Here is a 21,427-nt window from a genome sequence, read left to right on the forward strand (position 1 = left end):
TCCCTACTACACAGTGGAACTGTGTGACATCGTTTGCGCTTATTCTATGTTAACGCTTGTGAAAGTTCTTCACACAAGTTGGGTACAGAGTATATGGAAGAGACCCTCATTTCAGATCAGGGATCCAAACTGTGGATAAAAGGGTCACAATGTATATTGCTGTGGAGAATTTTGACAGTAGCTTACAGTACTTTTCCATGGCATTAGCTACATTAAAATCTAGGGCCTACACTTTCAAAAGTGACTAATGTTTCTGAGTGCCTCAATTTTCAGATGCCCAACTTGAGACACCATAAAGGGCCCTGGTATTCAGACAGTAAGACTTCCTAAAAAACAAGTTCTTTTTAAGGCATCTAAAACTGAGTAACCAAAAACAGGCACTCAGAATCACTTTTGAACATTTAAACATAGGTTTCTGTCTCTTCTACTGCAGAATATGAATAACTCACATGGATTCTGCAGCAGGGAATTAGGGTCCTGGGACTTCAGACATGGCTGTAAGATCTTACAGCCATCTCAGCTAAGCATACAGTACTTTTAGCAAGAGTCTATCTGATGAACTCTGTCCATATGCATGTTTCTGAGTAGGCATGCAGATTGTGTGAGTCTAGAAAACAGAATTCAGGTGATGTTATATATAAGACAAATAGAATAATGGAACAAGTGGAATAAGACAGAAAATACAGACTGTTTCTCTACATATAGATAATAGAGAGTGTTCAGATGGACTGGAGATATGCAACTAAGTGTAGGTTCTGTGGGTTTTTTGCGGGGTTCTGAGTTCTTAATATAATCTAACATGGTTTAGGAGGCAGAACTCAAAATGAGATCATTAAAAGCAAAATAAGTCACAACAAAGGACTGTTTAAAGTCGCAGTTTGTTTTCAGACCCAGTTGACTGCCGCTAAGAACCATTTCGTGTTCAATATGCCAAATCATATGGACATGCTTCATATCACAGCAGCCCCACATGTGGTGCAAGAGGCTGCTGGACGTTTGAAACACAGGTTTTAACTGAGAAGTGTAAAAATAGGTGTAATTAGAATAATAATTGCTACACTTTGGAGAAGCAGCAGTCTTCTACTATTCAGTTCAGCTCCTCCATATAACTTTTATTTGCAATCTTCACTTTTCTATCTCATGAATATCCATTTTTCATTAAGTAGTAGTATTGTTTTCAGTAATATAACTGGTTTATTTGTCCACCCCCCCCCCCCATGATTATATCCTGGCTGAATGGGTTCCTGCCTCTAAAATCAGTATTTTCTTGCTTTTGATTCCATTCCTTACAACAGATGCCTCTTGTTAGAACACAGGTCCGTTATGCCACACACAAGCCTTGGTTTTCAAGAACAGTGGTAAATTAATTAGTGATGGCAAACCTCAGAAGGTTTGGGTAAGTCCCCAATGTTTGAATACTTATCTGGAACTCTCTGTTCTGAAAACCAGGTTGGAAATTTCATGGGATTGGGCTATCTTGTGAGCTTTTTATTACTGCTTGGTTTGGATGGAAATACCATGATGAATATAGCTTTTTCTCATGATATTTTGATTTTTCTGGTCTCTTCTGAAAACAGGAGATGCAGAAGGGTGTGAAAGTTAACAGAACTATTTTGTGAAATTTTTTTTAGGGGGTCCAAGTTTTGAGTGAAAGTTTGGGTGTGGTTTTCTATGTATGTTTTATGTTTGTGTTCTCTGTATTCTGCTTTATGATATTTCTGATGCAACTGTAAATTGGAACTATAGGATGTTTCAATCTTTAGAACCCAATTTTTGTAGTGTCAAGCAGTTTAGATAGTTTAAGCATCCAACTGTTTAGAGGCTTATAAATACCAGACTTGTGAACCTTATAAGTTTCTTCCAACAATACTATATTTTACCCTTCACTTTGTTAGGTTGTTTTAGAAACACACAAATTTTAGCTTGAAAGCAAGATTTTTTTTTTTTAAATTTTACTTTACTTTCTTGGATATCATTAGAACAAAACAGATTATTGTCCCTTAAAAGCTAAGTTGATGCTAGTTTGCATTGGGAGATGATCCATTTTCTATAGGCTCTTGCAAAATGTAAAACTAGATGGGTATTTTTAAAAAGGAATTGCATTTCATTATACAGAGTTCTTAGGTGAATTTTCATGTTTAAGAAGCCGGAGTACAAGAGAGTGCTGTATTAGTGTATTATTCTCACAACAAACAAGCACTGTTCTGTTGCTACCTGCTTGGCCATTGTTCCTGATTGTGTATGCTTTGCAGTGGTATTTGGATGGTTTCCTGCTCTCTGCCAGCACAAAAAAGGCATTTCTGTTACAATGGCCCCTAACCACACAATGACGGCATTAAGGATTTATTTGGAGGTTTCATTATTTTCTCCTCTTTTGTTCCTTCCAGGATGTCTTCCAAGCGACCAGCCTCTCCGTATGGGGAAGCAGATGGAGAGGTAGCCATGGTGACAAGCAGACAGAAAGTGGAAGAAGAGGAGAGTGACGGGCTCCCAGCCTTTCACCTTCCCTTACATGTGAGTTTTCCCAACAAGCCTCACTCTGAGGAATTTCAGCCAGTTTCTCTGCTGACGCAAGAGAGTTGTGGCCATAGGACTCCCACTTCTCAGCACAGTACAATGGTAGGTTGGCTCATGGTCTATTGTGCTTACATTCATTCTTTGATTTGTGCGTTTACAATAGCTTGGCATCCAGATATGCCCTTTAGAGTCTCACGTACAGCACATACTACAATAATGTGACAGCTTTGACCTAGCTGGACTGCCTTCCACCCCCACTGCCAATGCTAAATCATTCTGTTAAGGATCAGACTCTACTTTCGCTCACCTGAGTTTGTCCATTTATTTTAGTGCAGAGGGCACTAAATTTTGCTCTTAATTACAGAAATCCAGAGTGTATCTGTTCATTTACTAGTAGATAGTCTGGATTTAGAGCACCATTAGTGATAGCAATATTTTGCCTAGCATGTGGAATATAATGCATACATTGAGGTCTATGCAACATCTAGGCACAAGAGGGTGAATGAAGGATAAAATAGAGCAACAGAGACTTGACTTTGGATTTTGTTCTTTTTAAAAGTTGACGTTCGATCTGCTGATGTCTGTCTTGCACACGGTGGTTAATTATATGTGAATTTGCTAATTTTCTTATTGCCAGCCTTTAACATCGGGAGACCTTGGTTCAAATCCTCATTTAGAAAGAAGCCAACATATTTGTACATATGGGTGTTAGTTTACACTTTGCCAAACCAAATCATGGACTTTGATCCAATTGACCAAAATTAGCAGTCCATTGGAGGCCCAGGACTGTCCTTATTTAAAAACAAACCAAAAAGCCCGTTCCCATGTTCCACTCTGATATTGCAGTTTCATTAATTGTAAGTTGACATGTTTGGACCATTAGTTTAGAATATTATAATTTTTTTTATAGAGGTAGAAAATCAGGGGGGTATTTAAATCCAGGGCTGAGGTATATTGGCAGAGATCTATGCTGGAAAGATGTTTGCACAGCACTTGCCTATAAGAATGTGACTAACTTTGCTTTAGTCCCCAGCTTTCAGAAGGGCTAAATTCACTCTCAATTTTACTTTAAATAAAGATAACCTTTGGTCCAGCATATCTGAAGACTTTTTTTTTTAAAATGAATGATACAGTGTCAGTTTATTATCACAAAAGCCTGCAACAACTCCATAGTGCTATTACAGCTGTGCAACAACCTCTACATTAAAAAGCCTTAGATACCCCCCTTTTTGAAAAAGTGAGTGTGTTTTCACTGGAGCTGCTTTCCTAGATGAAAAACTTGCTTATCTCTTTCCCTTTTTTTTCTTCCATTCAATTTTATATTGCTCTCTTATAACTTAAAATTGAAGAACAGCCTTGTGGGGGAGATTGTTCAGGGGTGCTATTATGCTTTTTTAACTTGTTTGCTTCTGATCCTCCACCACACGTGCTGTGCAGATGTTATTCATTAATGTGCCATTAAAGTCAAAGGAACACTGAGCTGTACTGTCATATGGGCTATGCTGCATTTTGGCCTGGTGTGAGATCCCTTGTCTTTAAAATTTTCTTTGGCATTATAGTTTGGATTTTCAATCTTGTACAGCACCTAACCCCAGGATAGGTGCTTTCTCAAATATAAAGTCCTTTTCCTGCTGCCATTGAATTAAGAGGTACACCTTCCACTGACTTCAATAGTAGAGGACCAAGCCCTAAATGAGTAAATATAACTTGTCCTCTAAGGAGCCCAGCAAGTGTGTTCTGCCTGGACATAGCTGAAACATTCAACCATAGTTTAATTGACTGACTTGTATTCTTATTCATTCATAGGATTTTTTTATTTTTTAAGGCTAGGATGGTCCAGAATGGTCATCTGTTTTGACTTCCTGCATGACATTGGCCTTAATTGAACACCAAAACAACGTACTGTATCATCTAATAATACTTATATATTGCACATTTCAGACAGTTTAGTTGTATGGAATGTATTGATAGCATGTGCATTTGAAGCAGTTACTACTTGTGTGTGCGCACGGGAGTGAAGGGTTGTTTTTTGCCCTGATATATGTGAAAGAAGTACACTTCAATCACTGCGCATGAACTAGATCAGTGTAAAATAAGCAATATACGTGTAATATGATCCCTTTTCTCTCCTTCTGTCCCCCTCTCCCCCCATCTTTAATATCCCACAGAGAAAAAGCATGAACACAGAGCTCTGACAACTTGTAAGTGGCTTTAACTTGTGTGATCAGCACTTACTGGATCCATTCCCATAGAGCCTATTCACCTTGGCAGCATTACAAGGGTCATTTTTCCACTGCTTGAACTGTTTCTATCTGATTTGGTACTGTAAATCCAGGTTCACACACATATGCAGTGCAGTCCAACACTGTTTTATCAGGAGAGTGCTAGCAGCCTCATGCTCCCTAACAACTTGTGTACTACACGGACTGATTCCGCTAGTATCCTGGCATTCTCATTTTACATTTATGATGGCCTTCACAGGATATACCTTTTACAGATCTCGCCAGTATATTATAGGTGGGCTTGGAAGGATTCATTTTTTATCAGTAAATGTCGCTTTCACAACACACACACACACACACACTCTCCCCCTCTCCACCCCCCCTCTCTCTCTCCCTCTCCCTCAGTGATTATCAGAATTTACAGCAAGGCAGAGTAAGAAAAGTGCTGCTTGGGAATTTATTGGAGTTTGATTTGAGGATGTTTTCTTGATATATTTTGACATGTGATGTTGACAATTTGTGTTTTAACAGTTTATAAAGCTTTAACATTTTGATTCTCAATGTCTACTGTCACTAAATAATTGTCTGAACCACCCCTCCATAATTTTGTGCAACTGTGGGAAATGTAAATCAATAAAAATAATATCTGTTAATTTTAAAGTATTTTTATCTGTGAAAATTAAATAAAAATCAAATTCTGCCAAGCCTAATAAGAAGGCACAACCAGACCAACAATGGGCAGGCATCTAGCCAGTCTTAAGCCCATGTCATAAGGCACTCTCACCTCATTGCATCCCTCATGAACAAATTGTATGCTGTCTGCTTAGTCTCTCAATGGGTGCCTCAAGAGGGACATTCATGGATTGGCTCTGGAGAAAATAAGTATTTCGGTATCAAAAGTTCCCCAGGTCTTTTTACACTTGGTCTACAACCTGTTTGCAGCTTTGGGGACAAAACCAGCAGAAGTAAACCCAGAACTAAGCCAGCCAGAGCAGGCAGGAAATTGTCCAGGGTTGCACCATCAGCTATTGCTGTTCACTGCACTGCTCCTCTCCTTATGCTCCATTGCCCAACACCTGGTTATGGAAGAAGAATAGCAAAGAAACTCAGAGTTGGAGAACCACCTAGGGAGTAAGGAGCCTCTTGGCCTGCCTCATCCTTCTACTTATCACTCACTGTTGCATCTTCAGTAGGGGTTGAATTTTTCCCTTTATTTGATAGGTCACTCTCACCTGGGCTTCCCTTTATAATTCCCACCAGCTAGGACAGGAGGGATGAGGGGAGGTACAGAGACTTGGTGGGAAGAGAGGAAGGGCAGGCACCCACTTCCAGGCTGGGAAGGAAGAACCTATCTTCTTCCAGGCCCATTCTAGCTCCTCTGGGTCCCACTTTGGCCTCTGTCTGCAACCCCCAGCATATGAGAGTTTATGTGCAGGCTCACCTGCAGAATATTTCTAATGTAAGGGTGCTAGGCTCCGCTGATTCCACTGCCCCTGAGCTGGGCTATCCTAAGACCTGTGAGATGGCAATTCATTCCAGCAGAAAGGCCACTGGAGAATCTACCTGACCTCATACTTTCCTTGGATTTGCCCTTCTGAGTAAGAGCAAGCCCTGTTACTCTAGCCCATGTCCTGGAAAGTCTTGTCTCTGAACTTCAGTGCAAAGACATAGGTCCAAAGGACAGGAAGGCAGAACCACAGAGAAGGAGGGAATTTTCTAGATTCAGCCAAATCATCAGAGGAATTGGAGCGCTTCATCTCCATATCCTCTTTGGAATTGAACAATACATCTGAGAGGCAGGGACATAAACCAAAGAAAACTTTGCCTCCTTCTCAGAAAAAGCCTATTTCAAATTTACTCCTGGTTGAGGAAGAAACTAGCCATATACGTCTCCATCTGCCAGACATTTTTATCCAGATTAGGATGATCCCAGAGAAAAGGACAAAAATCCTGGTGACTTGAAAAAGAAAATCCAAACATGTTTTTTCCCAATTAAAGTAACTGTAGCCAAGAACTGTGAGGGGTGGATGCTCCGGGAAAAAGCAAGAAAGAAATAATTCTAAATATAAAAAGTCTGGTCCATGCTCTTGAAAAAGGATAAACTGTCAGAATCTGAGCCAAAGGCTCAAGAAAAGTAAGTACAAGACCAACTCTTTGCCTTAAAATGTATAGAGGCTCTCCTTACAAAGTTAATAGCAGGCCCAGAACTAGCCCTAGCTGAAATGCACTGCAGGATTAAACTGTGCATTTCTATTTCTTTTGAAGACTCCCCCCCATTCAAAGATGTAGTACCCTAATATAACTGGCAGCATTTGGCCCTTCTCTGACAAACGTTCTAGGATTTAATTACGATTGATCTGCCTCATGTTGGCATATATGCATACATACAAAGTGCCCTTGTGTCATCTTCAAAGTGTAGTAACGGGAACCAGCAGTGACCACAGCAGTCTTCTAGACATAAGAAGTGGCAGAATTCAGAGTATAGTAATTGATAAACTATACTGTGAACATTTTGATGATCATTCTCTAGAAGGGGAGAGGCTATTTCTTGTTGAATATTGTTCAAAGATTAGATGAGATGTAAAATCAGCGTTCTGACCTCTTGTCGTTGAAAGATCCTTTGGCAAGAGCAGGGGTGTTTGTGCCATTGTCCTTGTCATATTCCACTCTGGGTAACTACGTTTGCCAGTCTACGTTGCCTCTGCAGTTTCAATTGGATCCAGTACTCACCTTAAGTTTTTGATTTAAATTGGCTTGAAATGTTGCTATACATTGTTAAATACTTTCAGTGTTTGACCCTAGAAGTGACTGTGTGCAGTGAATTAAGTGATTCCTGCATAAGTGGAAAGTATTTTGAGAAGCGTGGATGATATTAAGAATCAGAATAATAAAAAAGCTTAGCCTGCACATTTTGTGCTATTCCTCCATTTGCTCAAAAATAAGAGACTCACCAGTACTCTGAGTTTTGCCTTTATGCATACATCTTGACCTACACTTTGCCAATAGATCAGTGGTTATACACACATTTTTTTTAATGTTCTTGGGCCAAAATAATGTGCAACCAGAGTACTTGGGCTGCTACTCAGAAGTTGTGGGGAGGACATGTGTATAGCTTTTTAAAATGTCAAAATAGGATCCTAATTATACTGTGGAAAATAATTTGTTTTTTTTTAAAGTACTTTTAGAGACATTTAAATTTCCAATGTACCTTTCCAAGCTTAGGATAAGTTATTGTGATGGTACAATGCACAGTGTTGTGAACACCAGTGCAGTTATTGTGCCTGCTCTAATAATGAGAATTTCATTGTTTGGGGAGAGCAGTCTCCTACACTCTAGACAAAAGTGTAATTACTTTTGAACAACGAGGAATGTGCTCAGTTTAATAGCATGGAGAATAAATTCACAAAGATTCAGATAAAGCTAGCTTAAAAGCCATATGTGCAATGTGGCAGTATGAAATTGTTAGTAGGTAGCATAATTACACACACTCACACACACTCCTACTTTTGCAGTTTAAGATATAAACTGTTGTTTCTGTAAGAACTGGACAAGTTTATGTGAACAAGGCCTGTTCAATTAAAAAAAGCAAAAATGGTGATAAATTTGCATCTTTCTGGGGATTTGTTTTTTTTTCTTTTCTTTTTCCTTTTCCTTTTCTCCTTTTTTATGAGAAATTGATAGCTATCATAGGATGAAAATACACTGTTACAAACATTGCATTATAAATGTCATCACAAAGTAGCACATGAAAGCTGTTTCCATAGATATAATTCTAGGTTTGTATCTTAGTTTGATTTTTTCAATCTTTACACTTGCATTGTTTCAGAAAACTACCCCTAGGCTTTCAGGAATGGGAACATGTGAAGAAGAATCAGCTAGGACTGATCAAGTAGCTCGTGAAGTTACACAGTACGGTCCTTGTTCTAGACAATTCCATTTAATCCACCGGGTCCAGTAGTGAGGGAGTTAGGGAAAGCTTTGGGGCACTTCGCATGTACAGCACACAAAGTACTACCATTGTATTTAAGTTACTAGCCTCTGTCTGTCCTCTGTTATAAGCTGTATTCCTCTGTTTCTCTTCATTCCTGCCCCCATTTATTTCTGTACATATTGTCTATTCACAGTTATATAGTGCTTTATAAATGGCACTGAATTAATTATCACAACACCTTCGTGAGGAGGAAAGTAAACCAGATACAATATCTCAGTTTTTCAGATGAGGAAACTAAGGCAGAAATTAAGGCCATGGAGGAATTGAGGCACAGGGTTGTCACATAGGAGTCTGTTGTGCTTTGTCCATCAGGTCATATTGCCTCTTTCTTTATTGAGTTGCCCCTCTCTGTATATAGTGGTCACCTAAACTTCATAGCAGATGTACTATCCTAGCAAAAATAATTGGCTGAGAGGCAGTCAGGTTGAAATCTGAGGTGGCCCATTGGCAGCAGTCTGTGAAGGAAGCAACTCTTCCCCAACAGCTGTGAACTGGTCTGGGGTCCCATCTCCAAAGCAAGGGATCTAAGGCTATGGTTTGATTAGGCACCAAAAGGCCTGTCTGCATCTCTAGGGGACAATAAAGGACTCTTGATTAGAGAGGGAAATCACTAAAAATTTCAATGATAACTTTCAAACAAAAGGGCTAGAAATGTACTTAAAATGGTAAACATAAGTAGCTGAAGCCAACCTTGATATTTATAGGTTCTTTTAAATTTTTCTGGAGGGGTGACTTCAGTTTTCATGGACACAAAATCAGAGGGGCCTGTGTGATGTGGGTGGGGATGTGGGTGTGGAGGGATGGCAGATTGGTGCTGAGGAACATCTGAGGCTGTCTACGTTCGCACTTTCTCGTTGGCAAAACTTCCATTGGTTGGGTGTGAAAAAAACACACACACACCCCGCCTGACAAAAGTTTCACTGACAGACGTGCCGGTGTGGATAGCGCTATGTCGGCGGGAGACGCTGTCCCACTGACACAGCTACTACTGCTTGTTGGGGGTGGTTTAATTACGGTGGTGGGAGAGCTCTCTCCTGCTGGCATAGAGTATCTGCACAGGAGACCTGTATCTGCAGTGGTACAGCTGTGCTGCTGTAAAGTCCGTAGTGTAGACATAGCCTTAGTGTAAAGCACTCATTTTTAATAGATCCATTTGAAATCAGTTAAGCAGAAAATAATCACCTGAAAAGTAAACACCTTTGTTTTATAGAAGCAGTGGGAAGCCATATGTATCCATTGTTTGCAGTTGTAGGCACACCTGACCTTCAATTCAATGACTTAATATTAGAAAAGCTGTCATTGAAACTTCTCACATAAATAGTGGCAGACACCTGATTCATTTAGATAGCTGAAAAATTATATAGAAACGAACTAGGTACAAACATGCAACTTGAAGTCCTTAGGAATAGTTGAGCCACCGCCTGTGAAACAGATCTGTCCCTTTCCTGAATGGTGACAGCCAACGAAGAATAATTAAGCACAATACTAACAGCAATTATCAACAGCTTCTAAGAAATAAACCTTCCAACCTTCCTGGAAAAAGAAGCAGCAGCCCTTCCAGTTGTCAAAAACCCAACCCTGGAAGCGGACAACATCTCAAATTAATGTCCTATGTCTAACTTCCCATCCCTTGGCAAACTCATTGAGACTGTAGTGGCAGCCAAGCTCCAGCAACACATGACATCGATTGGTAACCTAGGTGCTTCATACCAGGGCATGGAGAAAGCTCTTGTGGCATTGAAAGATAATCTTTTAAAGGCAATGGATAAAGTGTTGTGACCTACATGCACGACACAGCTGAAGTAGGTGGTACAGCACTATAATGGCTCCAATCATTCCTTGCCACCAGAGCCCAGAGAGTGGTTATGAACAACAGCTCATTTTACCCAAATCCACCACCTGTGCGATCCTGCAAGGATCTATTCTCTCCTTCCTTCTCTTCAACAACTAGCTGAGTTCACTTAGAGAGACAGTGAGACAGAGCCTTCAGTGCCAACACCACTCCTGGCACTCGGCTTTATATCTTATTTTCCACAGACACAGCCAATGCCATCTCACCATGTTTAGAGGAGATTATCATCTGAGTGAGGATTAGGTGCCTCAGACTAACACTGAGGAGAAGTCTGAGGAGATGCTGATGAAAAAGGGGTAATGATTTTAAGAACTAGCTAGGAACACTGAAGTTCTCTGTCCCAGGTCATGTAAACCATGGGGTCCTGTTTCACTGATCATTACAGCTAGATGACCAGACAGCTCCCATTGTACAAAATGTGGAAATCCACCTTTAACATGAACAAAATTTCTTCCCATTTTCCCAGATGATGAACTGGCTGTAGTAATCCATGCATTCATCACCTCCAATGCATTTACTGCTAGCATTACACACAACTTTTCTCTGCAGTAGGCCCATTTCTGCTCAACCCCTTCTTTGAAGACGTTACTTGATAGAATTTCTCAGTAAAGACCATTATCTAACAGTGATTGTTCTGAAGCACCTTCCTTTTAGGAATTTCCCTGCGATCTAATCCAAATGTGTGACTCTTTATTAAGATGTTATTTTTCATCTTAATATTTATATCTATTGTGAGTACTCCTTTCTCTTCAACCCTGTCTTTGCCAAACCCCCCTCCCCATTGCTATATCTTGATTTTCTCATCCTGTTCCCTTTAATTTAAGCACCCTTTCCCAGGTCCTACAAATTAACCTTCCTTAGGCTCTGTCTACCCTAGATTTTCCTCCCTTTGCTAACACTTGCAGCTCCAGCAGTGGTAATAACGGCAAGAGTACTGATACAGATATGGCTCCAGGCAGCTGCTGGCACTTTAACCATCATGTCATCCAACCATGCTTTTCCCCCCCTTTGAACTAACTACTCCCTTTTGTCTCAAGTGTATCAGTGAAATGTCAACTTCCTCTCCATCATTTTCTTAGATTAAATGGTTTATTCAATTTTATAGGAGTTTCACGGCAGAAGAAGGGCCTCTGGCAAAACACAGACTCAAAATTTCAACATGTGCATGCCTAAGCATGCATGCCTGATACTAGGCAGGTTAATTCCAAAGGCACATGCACAATCTCCCAATGCAAAAAAGATTGCCATGCTGCAGTGCCATTGGACTAGCACTAAAAAGTATTTTTAGTTAAAAGTGAAGGACACCAAATTTCCTCCGTCAAGTAAGAAGGATCCTGCAAAATTTTGGATTGGTGGGAAGCTCAGCCCTTACCTAAACTGTTTGGCCTGTATTTGTTGTCCAGCTTTATTATGAAGAGGTTAAGTGTGTTGTGCCTAATTACTGTTTAAATACAGTACATGTGAGCAGACGAGGCATCTACTCTGTTATGTAAGCACAGCAACCTCGATGAATCTTGTGAAGTTAACATCACAAAATAAAGCAATTGGACATAACTGACTGGAGTTTGTGCCTAATTTAACCAAGGATGACTTTGCCATAGTACCATAAACAATGCTATGAAAGTAGTTTTTTCTTCAACATCCATTCTTTATGCTTTTAGAACTCAAGCCAGCCTCAGGGAAAGATGTCTCTAAAACAAAATTAACTGTTTGTAGGCCAAAGACTGAATACAAGAAGCAACAAAAAATGTATGCAGATTATTCTAAACAAGTGCCAATAAAAGCTTCACATAACACCATTACCATTATTTATATCATGCCCAAAGTGTGTTAAGGTGCTACTCAGGTAGAAACCCTCCTACTACTGAAATGTTAAGGGCCTGATGTTGCAAAAAGATCTGCCTGCATGGACCCTTATGCTGGTATGGGGACTTATTTAATGTGACCTCTCATGGAGTGACTTTTCTAGAGCCCCTTCTAGAATTGGGGCTTTGATGATGTGAAATAATAAGGGATATTACAGAAAGGACAGAATCCTCTGACATTTCAGGAGTGGATTACTGCAATTCACTCTGCACACCAACTCAAAAAAGAAATTTAAGCTGTTCTACAACGTAGTGGCCTATTAAACATTGGTTTACAGTGGCAGCACACAAAACCTGTGCTCCATGACCTGCCCTGACTGCCTGTTGGGTTCCAGATTGACTTTAAGTCATTATTTAAGACTTGGGACCTTCTTATTTGAGAGACCACCACTCTCTGCATTCCTAACTTCCACAATTGCAATGAGCAGAGATGTTTGTTTCTATTTAGAAGGTAAAACATTCTTTACAGTGAGCTTTCACTCAGAAACAAGCACTCCTGCTCTGCTGACCATCATTCCATGCTGTAAGGCACATCCATTTGTGTGGGCTGCAGCAGAGGGTAAGGCTTGGTGAATGTTAGATAGGCGTGGAGGAGGCGAGTTTTATGTTTGGTGTGGCGTTCAGTTCTGGTAGCTTTGGAGGTATAAACTGATGTTTAATTTGTTTTTTGTAATGTTTGAGGGGTGCCAAGAATACATACTCACAATCTAAGGCTATGTATGGTATATAATTTGGAACAGGGAATGGCCTCCTTGGCCTTGTCTTGACTAGGAAAGAGATTGTGGCTAACATCGTGGTAGCTAACATTAACCAACATGACGTCAACCATGACCTTTCTTCCTAGTTAAGGCAAACCCTTGAGCGTTTGGAAGTTACTTAGCGCATAGTGGCTTCTACTGTAAATAAATATATTTTTGAAAAATTATCTCCATTTTACTGGAAGGATCAAGCGTTCTGCACTTCAGAGTGAAAAATCCTCAACTTGCCCGAGTTCCTAAATGTTAGGGTTGGTCTTGTTACCTATTAGATAAAGTTTCATATATACAGAGTTAGTGGTGCATACTTTGCCTTTTTAGATACAGTGTCTGTGATTTCCCTCTTTCCCGCATCATTCATAAACTGAATTTATACTCAATTCATTCTGCCTTTGCCAGTTTTCCAAGTAGAAGGCTGTTTTTTGGTCACACTTTATGTCTGTCTGTAAAGGAATGAAATTTTAAATGTATGAATTTTTAAATTATTGATTTAAAGATTTTCAGGATTGTTGTATATGTCAGCACATACAATTAAAAATGGAACCTAGTAAATACTGCACATGGTTGGGGCAGCACAATTCCAGGGGCGGCATTCCAGGTTGTTGGGTTTTTTTGTTTATTTGTTTGTTTTTTTGCTTCGGCAGTTGCGCTTTCTGAGAGTTTTTTGTTGTTGTTGTTGCTGGGGGTGGTAAAAAATCTAGAACCGGCCCTGTTTGTGAATGATGTGCAATATGCATCACTGTGGTCAGTTGACATGATAAGCTTTTTGGGGTAGAGACTATAGCTCCAATCCTGCAGCTGATAGCTTGTGGTGAATTCACTGGGGCATCATGTGGGTGTAGCTTTCTGACATTACACTCTCTATGGTGGGTTCAGGACCTATATGAAGCACCATGAGCAGCTATTGTGCTGCATACACATGCTATTTTATAATAATAACAAAAAGTGGCAGTTTTTCTAGGAGTCAATTGTAATCTAGTACCTAAAGCTGGGAGCTGGGATTTAGGACTTTGTTTCTGGCTCAGTTATTGATTTACCATTGGTAAGTCACTTCACTTTTCAGGACCTCAGTTTACCCATCTGTAAAATGGCAATTGTGCACAGTGTTGTGAGCTTTAAGTAATGTTTCCAAAGCAACTAGAGACTTGTGGAGATTCTTGAGTAACAGGTGTTATGTATTAAAGGCAAAGTAGAGCTGGACTAATACTGCAAAAACTAATATGTTTTTATGCAAATATTCCTTCAAATTTTGTAGATGGATTCACTTAACTGTGTCTGGGCTCATCTTGTATTTGCTTTCCATGAATATTCTAGCAAACTAGACATACTAGGTCTAGTGATGCCCATGGAAAGAGAAATTTAACATTGGATATTCAGTGAAAGTAAATTTTAAATTGTTTACCTAGCTAACAACAATATAAAGTTCATATTACAGATTTTACCCTCAAATATGCAATTTGGAGTTCATATTGTTATTGGTTACTAGCATAAATCAGAGATGAGTAATAATGCCTCCTGGCTTATAGAGATCACACCTTGAAAAGTTTTTCTTTTCCCATTTTGAGAGATTAGACTGGTTCCAGAGGTCTTCCACATTTTAAATATAGGGTAAGTCTTTCCAACCAGTAGAATCTGAAGCTGTTCATGTGCTTAGTTAGGCATGTGACTTACTTAAACAGAGGCCTTAGTGAATGTCAGGCTTTCTTTTAAAATTGAATCCTGTAATGACAACACACTATAGGTACATCATGCTGACTTCAGAAATTGATCTCATTTTACCAGTTATCTTTGTAGTGTGTAACTGTGAAAATCTAATGCCATAGGTAGCTAAATATATTGAATAATGTATGAGTCCTGAAATTGTAATAACTGTCAGCCTTATCCACAACAACTTGTCAGCTGTGCTGCAGTCTTAAGTCTAGTTTACTTCCTGATCTGGGTTTAATCCAGAGTGCTCTGTATGTGCACATGTGTATACACAGCTTTACCTTTTGGCTCTATACACTTTTACAATAGCTCACCTTTTTAGCACATTTTGCTGTAAATTGCATCATGCCCACAGGCTGCAGGAAGGCAACACAAATAAGATGTGAAGGAGAGAAGAGACATAATCTAGAAATGCAAAATGGCACATGAGAGTTGCAATGTATTGCAATATAAGTCAACTCACCTGACCAAAATACCTATTTTCAATTCTTAGCTATTCACACTGCTGGAGAAGTGGGTCATTTTCTTATTTATTTTACTTTAAATATCTATTACTATATTTTGTTTGAGTTTATTGCTTCCTGATGACCACCACATGCTCTCTATTCTTTTGATTTAATTCTAACTACACTGTTCAGTGTTCTGTTATGCCCTTCTCAGTGATTCTATAATTATATTTATTTTACATAGATAGAAACATTAGGGATTTTCCCCCTTTTTACATATGGTGTTTTTGCTTCATGCAGAGAAAACTACACAGCTGACAGGGTTTTTTAAAAAAAACAACCTCCAAATTCTATCCAGCTTTAAACTCTTATGTTTATAACCCTGAATATCTCTAAAATGTCTTTACCTAAAACACTTTATGGTTTTATTACCAGGTTTATGCCAGTAATAATATTCACATCAGCTTTCTTAGGGATAATCTTTAAACAGAACCTAGCAAGAAAGGCTTTGAAAACTATCATTCCCAGGAACGCAAATCTCGGAACATGAAACATCGGTTTAATCGCCCCCTCTGACAACTTAACACGACAGATTGAAAAATACAAGCCGATATGGAAGTGGGATCAATGGATTATCAAAGTCCTAAACATCTTCTCTTGGGGGGGAGAGGGGGCTTTTGGGTCCATTGGCATGCGTAAGACATTAAGTTTGCATAGCTTACCACAGATCCGATGCTGTCTGACTGGCAGCGAAGTTGAGAGAGGGAGAGAGAGAGATTTACATGAGAGAACTCAGGGGGCTTTGTCACGGCAATTGTATAAAGTGATATACAGTGCAAATCGACTCGAGCATGTCCCTGGATAGCAGGCGGTTTACAGCCTCTTCGAGCAGAGATTACTGCTTTATCTTGTCATACTAAATTAACGTGGCAGCACACTGTTAAACAGTGGTGACCTCTTCATCTGTGGAAATTGCTGCCTAGAGGAGAGATGGTATTTAAGACTCTCTCTCTCTCTCTCTCTCTCTCTCTCTCTCAATCTCCCCAGTCCCGTCCTCCCCCCTCCCCGTAGGGCCCTGAGGCACATTTGGGTTAGGATGTAGCATAAAAGAAAAGAGAGAAAGAGAAAGAAGGGGTAAAAAAAAAAAGGCTTTTAACATCCAGGTGACAACAGCTATGTGTTAATTGAGCCTTTGTTGTTTGATTAATAGCCACTTTGGTGTAGAATATTAAACTGTTTGGACAACTTTCTAAAAAAAACCACAGGTCCTCTCAGTAAACTGGGATTAGGCAACGTTCTCTGGTCTGTTCATTTTAACCCCTTATTGTTCTTGTATTTTTTTTCCTAAACTTGCATTTATTTAGGAGTGAGAATGTCTTACTTTTCCATCACCACCTGCACTGATAAATTGGCACAGCTCTCTCTGGCAGAGCTACTATGATTTACAGAGGATGAAGGTCTGGCCCATTGTTTTTATTGAAGGGTGAGGGGGTGAGGATTGTTTTGAAGCTTATTTGGACTACTGTGCTAGACTGTTATACGTGTGGGGATTTAGAACAAAACATTTCTCTGAGAAAGGGTGTGGAGAGTTGGAGAATGACCATTCCATTGGTCTGCCATTGTTCTAGAGGAAAATGGGGGGGAGGGGCGGAACGACTTCCCATCTTCCCGTCCTCTTCAGTAGACTGTCATGATGAGGGAGGGAATGTCAGCTAGAGTTTAGACTAGGTTTTCTGGTTCTGTTTCTCATTGACTTCTTTATGCAATTGATGCAAAGCCCACTGAAGACTGCTTTTGTCTTTAATATACACCTCTACCTCGATATAACGTGACCCAATATAACACAAATTTGGATATAATGCGGTAAAGCAGTGCTCCGGGGCAGGGCTGCGCACTCCAGTGGATTAAAGCAAGTTCAATATAACGCGGTTTCACCTATAACGTGGTAAGATTTTTTTGCTCCCACGGACAGCGTTATATCGAGGTAGAGGTGTACTTTGTATCAGGGTCTATGTGGCCTTGGGCAGATTACTGAGACACAGTGTTGTAAAGTGCTTGTGATTCTCAGATTGTAGGTGCCTTACAAGTGCAAAGTATTAATTTTTATCATACTTTATTGTGAGCGAGAGAGGATGCTTTGGTCAGGGTGGCTTGGGTTACGTTAGGGACAGTCATGCTGAAAATCATGACTTTATGGCTGTATTTCCTATTGGATGAGACATTTGCTAATTAGTGTTCAACGGGTTTTGTGCATCCATTGCTAAGTTCACTTGTTGGAAAGAAAAAATCCCTTTATTTTTAAAATTAGTACTGATTGTGGGATGCCAGAGCTTTCACTCCATAGATAGTATGAACAAGGCCATGGAATTGTAGAAATCTGAGATGGAAAAAGAACTCTTTGGTTCACTTCTGGTCATGCACAATTGTTCCTTACTGTTGATTGATTGATTTATTTGAGCTACCACCTATGCAGATTCATGCAAAACTGTGCATATTGTACTGTATGTTTTCTTCATAACACTTTTTGAAGCAGGTTTTTCCTTGCTTCCAGGAGATGCCAGTAAAGCTAGATTGCAGGCAGAGTATTTGCTTTTTGAGAAATGGCATATCTGCAAACATAGCACTGTTTTCTTTGGAGGAATTCTGAAGGCCATTTGACTAGACTCATATGCTGGGGAGATGGTAAAAGCTGACTTCCTAATTTATTCCTTTTAGAAATTAATATATTTGATAATTTATGTTCTGCTTACAGAGCCTGCACAAGTGGCTCATGAATCGATCAGCAGCAAGCAAAAATGAAAACTAATGAACTCATTTTAGTAGCAAGTTTCTCATTAGCAGGTAGGCTACTGATCTTTCCAGTTCTAAGTCACATGGTCTTTCTGCACACTTGCAAGGAATAGTTTCCCTCTTTTATAAATAAATAAATACACACACATAAATAACTAAACATTAGAAAATGAAGAGTTGGCCAAGTTTTGAAAGCTTCATCACTGCTTCTACATATATATTTACAATATATGTTTGATAATGGGCTGTGGAGGCTGTCACCTCATGGTCACAAGTTTTAAATCTGTCTGTCTTAGGTATTTATATGGTCTTCATTTCCATAGTATCTGAGTGATTTATGCTGGCCAAAAGGTATTGCCATATAATAGTTGTTTGATGGCCTTTGTGAAAAAAGTTGGTTATTTCAGTTTAATTCAGGTAGGAAAATGCATCCATGTACCCAAGAACTAGCTCAGTTGCCACTAATTGGTACCTTTCTTCTAAGAGTGGCCAAGGACTAGTAAGTATGAAATCCCCTCTTATCCCTGGAAGTGCTGTAGTGCCTACATGTCAGGATTGAGACACAGGGTTGAGTGTGAGGTATTGTGGGAAAAGTTAGCCTTCAGCTGTCCTTCCTTGGATAAATAGAGGACTTCAGTTTCCAAAGCTGTCAAGTACGATATTCTTTTTTGCTTTTTAGAGAGAAAAAAGAATTAAAAAAAATAGAAAAACATTATTTTAATTGCCAAATCTTTGGCAAAAAATTCCAGATGGCTTTTGAGTTTTTGAAAGCTAACCAAAGTCGCTCTTTTAAAATAAAAAAGGGGTTGAGAGGGAGGGAAGAAATACATTTTTTTAAACACCTCCTACAGTGATGAGAAATATACTGCTTGAAATCAAGCAGGAAAAAAAAAAGATTTTTTGAAAGAGCTGTCTGAGTTCCACGAAACACTGTATGAAAGAAGGGACTTTTGAAACATTTCAGAAAATAAAAAAATTCAGATTTCCCAAATCTCAGAAATAGATTCCCAACTGCCTGATTTGATTTTTAATGAGTTGGCTGAATCAGATTTTTTTTTCTTTTAAGTAAATCTATAAAGCTTTCATGAATCTGGCCCATTGTTTAGCACTTATCTCATGAGTAAACCTTGAGAGGTTTTGGCTTGAAACTTACCTAATCACATGTTTGGGAGATGGCCCAAGCCTACTGATTTTTAAAAAAACAAAAAAACAAAACAAAGCAAAACATAATCAAGAAATCCTGAGGAAGTTTAGTGAATGAGTCCCTTACAAATCTATACAGCTCTTACTTAATGAGTCTGATCCTTTATATATATAGGAGTCTTGTATGAATAGGTCATGTGTCCACCACATTTTTCTTACAGTTTCTGACTATTGTGCAGCTCAATGGTGGGTGCATTAGAGTGCTGACAGCCACCCACATTGTGATTGCTTCATCATCTAGATCTGCTCTGACCAGAGCTAAACAGCACAGGGGCTACAGTGCCAGTCACCTACGTATACTAGTACTACCAATGTAGATGCCACTAATGGTAGTGCAATAGTGGGAAATTTTAAGAAAAACTGCTAGAGGAGAGACATCTTTATAGTTAGGTGAAAGGGGAGTAGTGTATGGCAGCATGTGTCTACACTAGGAACACTGCAGATCTAGATATACCAGTATACTAAACGAGCAACACGCTCCTAGTGTGGATGCAGCTTATACTGGCAAAATTGTGATTTTGCTGGTATAGCTTATTCCAGCCCATCTGAGCAAAATAAGCGTATAACAGTACAAGCTCAGTTGTGCCAATATCATTGCATCTACACTAGGGGCTTTTGCCAGCACAGCTCTGTCAGTCAGGGGTCACACTTCTTCTCCCCTCCGACTAACGTCTATGATGGAAAAAATTTGTAGCATAGCCTGGCCTTAGTAAATCTGTAAGTAACAATATGGGTATGCAATGACAGTGGGCTTTAAAGGGTCAAAGAAAAAAAATTGTAAAGTGGCACTTTTTTACTCCACAGATTTACTCCCTCTAGCTTTTCAGGGCAGGGACCTATTAGAAATCTGTACAGTGCCTAGCACAATGGGGTCCCAATCCTGTTTGGAGCCTCTGCTGCTACTGTAATACAATGATAATATACGCTTGTCTTCACTAGGAACTTTACCCATTGCTGACAATGGGTGTCTGCAGCAGGTACAGCTGAAATGGTGCTGAAAAGGGCTTAATTGCCCCTCTCTACAGCTTCAAAAGAAGGCTCAGCCATGGTTTCTGAAATGGTGCTGAACACAATTTGGTCCTGTCTGCATGTGTGGTCAAACCTTTTTAGGGACTGGTTTTAGTGCAACCATTTTCAGCAGTGGTAAATTTCTCAGAGGAAGAGAGTCTTGTATATTGTCTTTTGCTTACTTCATTGGCAAAAGCGAGTTTTTACTTCTGTTAGCATTACAGAGCTCTGACTGCGTATCTGTGGAGCAATAAGCTAGATTCTATTCTGCCTTGCACATTTAAAGAGTTGTCAGTCAAGTCTGACTGGAGGATCTCTCTTAATGGCAATGATATAAAAGAGAGAGGAACACAGTTTGAGTCAGATGCCAGAGCTAGTATTTGGGGGTGGGAATGTCTTTTACCTTTACACTGAAGAAATTTGATCTGGAAGTCATTAAGAGGGAATAAATAATTGACCACATGGTATCATTTTCACAGTCTCTTTTCTGATGATCATCACCCTTGAGAACTTATTCAGACTTCTAAACAGAATCATTTTTATATGTGAGAAACAAAGTGAACACGAGATCTAAAACCCAAACACCAGATTCTCCTACCCATAGAGACCGTAGTCTCAAGTAAACCAAATGAGAAGGTATTTATTATAGTTAGAATAGTGGTTTCCTACCTCTTAAGGATTTAAAAAAAACCTCCAAGTAGATATATATCAAGGAATTATCAACTCAACCTGCTGCTTTATTGGTAGCCACTGAATTTGGCAATCACAGAATTTGATTGTTATATTGAATGGCGGGTTTCACACTTTTGTCATGCTTTGGGCCACTTAAGAGAAGACGCTCACCTGGACTATGGTCCCTTTCAGAATTCTCAGGTCCTCCCCATTCTCATGTATTCATCTGAGATGGGTTGGAGATGGATTCAGCCCACAACGGAAATAAAGGTGTGTTATTTAAGCCAAAAAGGAGATAAGGATGAGAACTAGAATACGAGGGGCAAGAATTAAGTTGATATGGATCAACTCCTCAGCCAAATGATGATCTGATCCAATATGTTATTGGTAAAGTATGTC

At 39.5% G+C, this 21,427-nt stretch overlaps 1 protein-coding gene across 8 annotated transcripts in view; it reads left to right on the top strand.

The window, feature by feature from the left end:
* The window catches only part of SOX5 (SRY-box transcription factor 5), a 918,538-nt gene that overhangs the window by 592,589 nt on the left and 304,522 nt on the right, over positions 1-21,427 (top strand). For all 8 annotated transcript variants that reach the window (XM_044993181.1, XM_044993219.1, XM_044993236.1 and 5 more), the window contains one exon: positions 2,388-2,619. In XM_044993181.1, the coding sequence (XP_044849116.1) occupies positions 2,388-2,619 (232 nt within the window). The remainder of the gene's footprint in view (positions 1-2,387; positions 2,620-21,427) is intronic.

Source organism: Mauremys mutica, chromosome 1 (genome assembly GCF_020497125.1).
Source record: "Mauremys mutica isolate MM-2020 ecotype Southern chromosome 1, ASM2049712v1, whole genome shotgun sequence".
In the NCBI taxonomy this organism is placed as follows: domain Eukaryota; kingdom Metazoa; phylum Chordata; order Testudines; family Geoemydidae; genus Mauremys; species Mauremys mutica.